Genomic DNA, 7755 nt, shown 5'->3' on the forward strand with positions numbered 1-7755 from the left:
TGTTGCCTCCTGATATATGATATCTAATATAAAGATAATATTTTTTACCATGTTTAGTGTTGATATTTTGAGAACGAGCCTGACACATTGGTAAAGGTGTTTCTTTATGACCGAAAGATTTCATATTCAAATATAATAAACAGTCTCTTTCTTGCAAAAATACGAAGGTTGCGTCCAATATTTCTCACCCCCTACGCAGAAGGTTTGATGGAGAATTGTTTATATTTAGTATTGGTATTCTCCATGATGGATTGGTTTGTCTTATTTGTTGTTAATGATAAAGCCTCTAGTATTATTTCTAATATCTAGTTTATAGATATGTGGCCTACTGCAACTCGGTTTTATTTGATCCATTATGAAATATTTGAGCACCACTAATATATACTGACTGAGATAATAGATGTAACATTGCAAGGGTTGGTAAGGGGCATGAAGTGATTGCCGGTGCAAAAGAGGCACGGAAAATGAGCGATTTATGCCAAATCTTGCAGTTAGGGGATATATGAATGAATCGAATCAACAATAAAAAAAAGGATTCCAGAGACTGTGCTGGTATGGAACGATACAGTTCAGGATAACTTATAAGAATTAATTGGTACTACTATACTAAAAAAATGCATCTACTTTTCAGTAGCCCGGAACGGAAGAACTATATAAATAAGCGTGCTTAACTTGGAGCAATTCTAGGATGGGTGATCTCTTGGGAAGTTTTTCCATATGTGTAAGTGAGGACAAAGCACGCTGAAAAGTCTAGTGTTAGTTTGTGAGGACAATCATTGATCCTTAAAGCGGTCGGGCATTACAAGTGCTATTTTCCAAGGATGTGTGAGTGAGGACAAAATACTATGAAAAGTCTCGTGTTAGTTTGTGGGGACAGTCATTGTTCCTTGCAAGTTGTCGGGCATTACAAGTGGTATCAGAGCAGAGCCTCTCTCCAAGTACGGTGTGGTTCGAGGACGAACCAGGCGGAAGCTAGTGGGTATGTAACATCCCAAGAACTGGTAAGGGCAAGGAGTGATCGCCGATGCAAAAGAGGCACGGACAATGAGCGGCTCATGCCAAATCTTGTAGCTGGGGTACATAAATGAATCGAATCAACACCAGAAAAAGAAGAATTCCAGAGACTATGCTGGTATGAAATGGTACAGTTCAGGATAGCTTATAAGAATTAATTGGTACTACTGTACTAACAAGATGTATCTACTTTTCAGTATCCCGGAACGGAAGAATTCTATAGTTAAGCGTGCTTGACTTAGAGCAATTCTGGGATGGGTGACTTTCTGGGAAGTTTTTCTCGAAAGTGTGAGTGGGGATAAAGCACGCTAAAAAGTCTCGTGTTAGTAAAAGTCTCGTGTTAGTTTGTGGGAACAATTATTGATCCGTTAGTTTGTGGCACAGTCATTGATCTTTAAAGCGGCCGGAGATTATAATAGAACTGTAGAGAGAGAGAGAGATGTTTAGTTCTACACAATTGAGTTTGCTATTGGTTTGTGGAAGCTTGTTTTTTATTATAAATCCTCTCAGTATTATTTCTTTCGTCAAGTCTATAGATCTGTGGCCTACTACTCAGTTTCATTTGATCTGTTATGAAATGTTTTAGCACCACTAATATATACTAACCGAGATAATAGAATAGGGGGTTTCATCTCTTAATCAAGAGGCAAATGTAAAAGGGGAGATGTTGAGTTCCACACATCTGAGTTAATAAATGCATATGCGACATCCTTGGATTCTGACGTTCATATGGAGGTGTTATGGATATGAATATCATATCCCAACTACCTACCTAGGAATCTATTAAGAGATAGAGCCACCAACATCTCAACAACTCTAAATAGTCAAAGGGTACAAGATAAGGATCACATCCCAACAGAAAGGGAGTTGAATCCAGTGCAATTGGGGGAGCTCAAAAGGCCCAAGTCTAAGAAGGAAATCCTTATAAATAAGAGCCTAAGGATCCCAGGTAAACACTTCTAACCTATTTACGAATACTGCTCACACTGTGCACACACCCACCCCTTGGCTATAAGCCTATTGCTTATGCGCAGTGATTGGGACCTCGGCTATAAGCCTAGTATACACCTGATATACATTATCTCTGAGCGCATACCTCACGGTATAGCAATACGCTCTATCCAGGACCTAACATTGGCGCCGTCTGTGGGAAACGATAAATTTTGATTCCCATTCCACAATGACAAACACCCGTTCGATGTCCAGCACTGCCCAAATGCCGCCACATCAATCTCAGCCTCAGCCTTATGGTATGCCGTCACACCAACCTGCATTGGAACAACTCCAATCAGCCGCGACCCCTGTGCTAGTAGAGGTCCAAGTCGGCGAGGTCGGCACTCAAGAACTCAGCCCAACACGACAGCGGGCCCAGTGCGCCCACCTCCACATAGTGAACAATCCAGGGACATAACCATTGTGGCCATGAATGCGATCCTCCAAAGGATGCAGGAGATGGAGAACAAATTCTTGGCTAAACAAGGGCTGAATGCCCAAAGGATGGAGGTGCTGGAGGCTGAGCTGTGAAATTAAAACCTCGTGGGACGAGCTGGAGGAGCAGGTCGAGGTGGAAGAGAAGGCCGAGGTGGATGCGCAGGCCAGGCTAATGAGCCGCAACATCAAAACGCGGCCACGGCAGAAGGAAATATGCAGAATCCCTGCCATGACAACCACCAGGAGGGCGGAGGACCAGTCAACAACCAAAGAGATAATTATCTCCTTGATGAGGAGGTTAACGATAGCCCATTCACTGAAAGGCTCATGAACTTGGCAATATCGCCGAGATTCAAGAGTGTCAAGATACCACCGCACGACGGAAGTCAAGACCCGGAGGCCCATTTAGAGGCTTTCAAGACCGAAATGTTGTTCAATGGGATAACTGGACCTATCAAGGCCAGAATCTTCGCGACGACGTTAACAGGCCAGGCAATGGCCTGGATAACCAGGCTTCCCAGGAACTCGATTGACTCGTTCGAGGACCTAGCCCAAACTTTTCGGTTGAATTTCGCAACAAGCAAGGCGCATCCAATGCTGGCCTACGCCTTGGGAAGAATCCAACAAAAGGAGAATGAATCATTGAGGAAATACCTCGATAGGTTCAAAGATGCTGCCCTAAAGGTTCGAAATTTAATTGAGCCAGTACACTTGCATCTGATCATCTCGGGATTAGATGGCGATTCTCCACTGGCAAAGTCAATTTACAAGAAACTGGTCAATGACCTGGAGGAGTTCCGACGAAGGTCGGACAAGTACATTGACGTGGAGGACATGCAGAAGGCTTATGGGGAATCCAGAGGTCGAAGCCCGAATCACAGGAGTCCAAGCAAGAAAAACAAAGACTGGGATCAACGAGGGGCGAAGAAGGGAAAAGACACTCGGGATAATAGGTCGGATGACCGATCCCCAAGGAGCAAATATGATGATTACACGCCTTTGAACATGTCCAGGTATAGGATATGGAAAGAGGTGGCCCAGACTGAAATGCGCAATGTCGAGAGACCTCGACCCCTGAAGGCCAAGAGTGGATTGGATAGAAACAAATACTGCGCTTTTCATGACCAGAACGGTCACATCACGGATGACTGTTGGGACCTCCGAGATGCCATCGAAAAACACATCAGAGAGGGGAAATTGAAACAATACATCATCAGAACTCAGGGCAAGAAGAATAATAAGCGAAGGCGGAGAAGCTGGAGCCTAAGTCAGAGCCCGAAGAGAGAGGATAGAAAGGATCAGAGACAAGACCGCCCTACAAAGGGCAAAGAGGTCGAAGATAAAGATGAGGTTTTTTAGGAAGCCGAATTTGAGTGCAACGTGATAAGCAGAGCTCTGGGTGGAGGAGGAGACACGGCCAACGCAAGAAGAAAGTACTTGAAGAAGGTCATGTCAGTAATAGACAGGCCAACCATCAAAGGGAAAGCCAACAATTCTACCCCCTCCCCCCTCCAAGATTGTTCTTCACTTAGGAGGAACTAGAAATGGTTGTACCCAGACACACTGACGGCTTGGTGATCACTGGAGTGCTAGTCAATTGCCGGGTTAAGAGAATCTTTATTGATCACGGGAGCTCGGCAGACATACTTCTCTGGGACGCTTTTCAAAGGATGAACCTGGACGAGAAGGACTTGAAACCATGCATCACCGAGCTGGTCGGATTCAATGGAGCGTCATCCCCCCCAAAGGGCTACATTGACTTGAAGCTGACCTTAGGCACGAAGGACTCATTCCGAGCTGGTAAGGTTCGTTTCGTCGTGGTAGACACCTCGTCGTCCTACAATGTGATCATTAGCTGACCTACAATACACGACTGGGACATGTTGATCTCCACCAAGCATCAAGCCCTAAAGATGTCGGGGGGAAAGAACGAAGTTATCACCATAAGAGGGGATAAGAAAGAATCCAGGGAGTGCTACTATGAGACCCTACGAGTAAATCAAGGAGGCTCGTCCTCTCCCCCTCGGCACAAAAATTGAGGAGGTAAGGACCAATCTCTACACCCATGTGGAAACGAAGTAAACTTGGTGGAGTTGGACATGAGGGAGGAGCTCCAAGCCCTTCGTCCAGAACCCCAAGGAGAGCTGGAAGACGTCAGCATTAGGAAGGATGGAAAAGGGCACACTAAGGTGGGAAAGGGCCTTGAAGACGAGTTCAAAAGGGAGCTGGCCGCTTTCCTAAGTGAAAACTTCGACGTGTTTACATGGAAGGCTTCAGAGATCCCGGGAATAGACTCGGCTTTCTGCTGTCACAAGCTCTCTATGTACCCGGGATCGAAGCCAGTGTCCCAAAAGAAGAAGAAGATAGGATCTGACCGACGTCAGGCTTTGAACGAACACGTGGACGAGCTGTTGGAGGCCAGTTTCATCAGGGAAATACAATACACCACCTGGTTGTCCAACGTGGTGATGGCGAAGAAACCGAGTGGGAAGTGGAGAATTTGCGTGGACTACACCGACCTCAATAAGGTCTTCCCGAAAGATTCGTACCCGATGCCAAACATTGACCAGCTAGTTGACAATTCGTCAGGATTTCAGCTACTATCTTTCATAGACGCATACTCCGGGTATAACCAAATCCCGCTACACCCCGATGACCACGAGAAGACCTCGTTCATCTCGGAAAAAGGAAACTTTTGCTACAACGTCATGCCTTTTGGCCTCAAGAATGCAGGGGCAACCTACCAACGCATGATGAACCGTGTTTTCCAAGATCAAATTGGGAGAAACCTAGAGGTGTACATCGACGACATGATCGTCAAGTCAGCGCATATAACTACACATATAGCCGACCTCAGGGAAACATTCGAGCAACTAAGAGCTCGAAAGACCATATTGAACCCGGCCAAATGCGCCTTCGGAGTACCAGCTGGAAAATTCTTGGGCTTCATGCTCACCAACCGGGGAATTGAGGCCAACCCTGACAAATGCAAGGTCGTCCTCGAGATGAAGCAACCAGAAAGCAAGAGAGAAATCCAACAACTCACGGGTCGCCTTGCGGCCTTAACAAGATTTCTGTCCAAGTCGACAGAAAAGGCTTTGCCTTTCTTTAAGCTCCTTAAAAAAGAGGCAGAGTTCGGATGGGGGGAAGAATGCAAAAGGGCATTTGAAAATATAAAGAGTTGCTTGGCCACCTCCCCCCCCCCGTACTGTCCAAGCCAGAGCCCGGAGAAACATTGATCTTATACCTTTCTGTGGGCGAATAGGCCATCAGCGCCGCTCTGGTAAGGGAGACCGACAAATCACAACAGCCGATCTACTTCGTAGGCCGGACGCTGCAAGGACCTGAACTCTGTTACCAGAAGCTCGAAAATGTGGTGTTTGCTCTCCTTACCACGGCAAGGAGACTCCGACCTTACTTCCAAGTGCACCAAGTAGTCGTGAGAACCAACCAGCCCATCAGGCAAGTATTACACAAGCCGGATCTAGCTGGGAGGATGATTAACTGGGTTGTCGAGCTCTCCGAGTTCGACATTTCATACGAACCTCGGTAGGCAATCAAGTCTCAGGCGCTGGCCGATTTCATCTTGGAGTTAACCCCGTCCAAAGAAAAGAGAGAAGGGAATGAAGATCTCTGGACGATATACGTCGATGGATCCTCAAACTCTAAAGGGAGCGGAGCTTGGGTAATAATTGAAAGCCCGGAGGGAGTGTCCATTGAACATTCACTTCACCTAGCATTCCCAACCTCAAATAACCAAGCTGAATATGAGGCTTTCATATCAGGGATTGTGCAAGCAAAGGAGCACGGAGCAAGAAGGATAAAAATCCTCAGTTATTCGCAACTGGTAACTTCACAAGTTGAAGGAAAATATCAAGCTAAGGGACCTCTCATGATGAAATATCTCCAACAAGTCAAGGAGTTGTTGGCCGAATTCGACGAGGTAATAATCCAGTATATACCCCGAAATGAAAACAACAGGGCAGACATCCTGTCAAAGCTCGCCAGCTCGAATGGATCGGGAAATCACCGAACCGTGATACAGCAAAGCATCTTAGAGTCAACCTGCATTATGGTCTTAACCGCGGCTGAGGATTGGACAAGGCCAATAGTGGCCTACTTGGAAAAGGGGTCCTGCCAGGCGAGACACAAGAGGCCAGAAAACTTGTTAAGAACTCGGCCTGCTTCACCATAGTAGAAGGGCAACTGTACAAAAAGGGCTTCTACACACCCATGCTGAAATGCCTAAATAAAAATGAAGCTGAATATGCGTTGGCCGAGATCCATGAAGGCATAAATGGACATCACATGGGAGGAAAAGCCCTAGCCAGGAAGGCACTGATGGCAGGATATTACTGGCCTACTATGGAGGCAGACGCGAAGGAGCACGTCAAAAGGTGCGAACAATGTCAGAAGCACGCGCTCATCCTTCGTGCACCCCCTGAAGAGCTGCAAACTATCACGACACCATGGCCACTCTTCAAATAGGGGATGGACCTGTTGGGACCCTTCACCGCGGATGGAGGACAGCTCAAGTGGTTGATAGTGGCAGTCGACTACTTCACCAAATGGATCGAGGCCGAACCACTGACCACTATTACCTCGGCCAGGATTCAAAGATTATTTGAAAGAAACTTGATTAGCCAATTCAGAATTCCTGCTGAGATCATCACCGACAATGGAACACAATTCGCTGATAAAAAGTTCCAGGAGTTAATGACCGACTTCAAGATCACACATCAGTTTGCATCAGTGGAACATCCTCAGACCAAAGGACAAGCCGAGTCTGCTAACAAGGTGATTGTCAACGGGCACAAGAAAAGGTTGTTCGATGCCAAAGAAAATTGGGTGCAACAACTACACCTCGTCTTGTGGGGTTACAGGACAAGCACCCAATCCGCCACTGAAGAAACCCCCTTCAAGCTGACATATGGATGCGAGGCCACGATTCCGTAGAAATCGGCGAACCATCCTGTAGGAGGGTACAGAGATTACAAGGAACTGAAGGTCAAAACAGGGAGGCACTCACTGTAGAACTCGACCTATTGGATGAATGCAGGGAGAACGCCAGATATAAGAATATGATGGTGAAACGCCTGGTAACTGCTAGATTCAATAAGAAGGTCAGACCTCGGTCATTTTCAGAGCGGTGACTTGGTGCTAAGGAGAGCTGACATCGGCAACAAGAATGCCAGAGATGGAAAGCTCGCCGCAAACTGGGAAGGCCCCTACAAAATCAAGGATAATTTGGGAAAAGGAGCCTACACCTTGGAAACTATCTCCAAGAAACCAGTAAAGAGAACTTGGAAC

The 7755-nt window shown here is 46.4% G+C and overlaps 1 protein-coding gene across 1 annotated transcript; it reads left to right on the forward strand.

The window, feature by feature from the left end:
- The first annotated feature begins 2658 nt into the window (after positions 1–2658).
- On the forward strand, positions 2659–3804 carry LOC133299918 (uncharacterized). The gene has a single exon (XM_061499413.1). It carries the CDS (start codon positions 2659–2661, stop codon positions 3802–3804), a length of 1146 nt encoding a protein of 381 aa, XP_061355397.1.
- Positions 3805–7755: the final 3951 nt, after the last annotated feature.

This window comes from Gastrolobium bilobum, unplaced genomic scaffold (genome assembly GCF_033153095.1).
Source record: "Gastrolobium bilobum isolate Gb01-03AN ecotype WA unplaced genomic scaffold, APGP_CSIRO_Gbil_v1 utg113107, whole genome shotgun sequence".
Taxonomy (NCBI): domain Eukaryota; kingdom Viridiplantae; phylum Streptophyta; class Magnoliopsida; order Fabales; family Fabaceae; genus Gastrolobium; species Gastrolobium bilobum.

Excerpts from the sequence above, each read along its gene's own strand:
- LOC133299918 (XM_061499413.1), top strand. The coding sequence starts at position 2,659 with ATGCAGAATCCCTGCCATGACAACCACCAGGAGGGCGGAGGACCAGTC.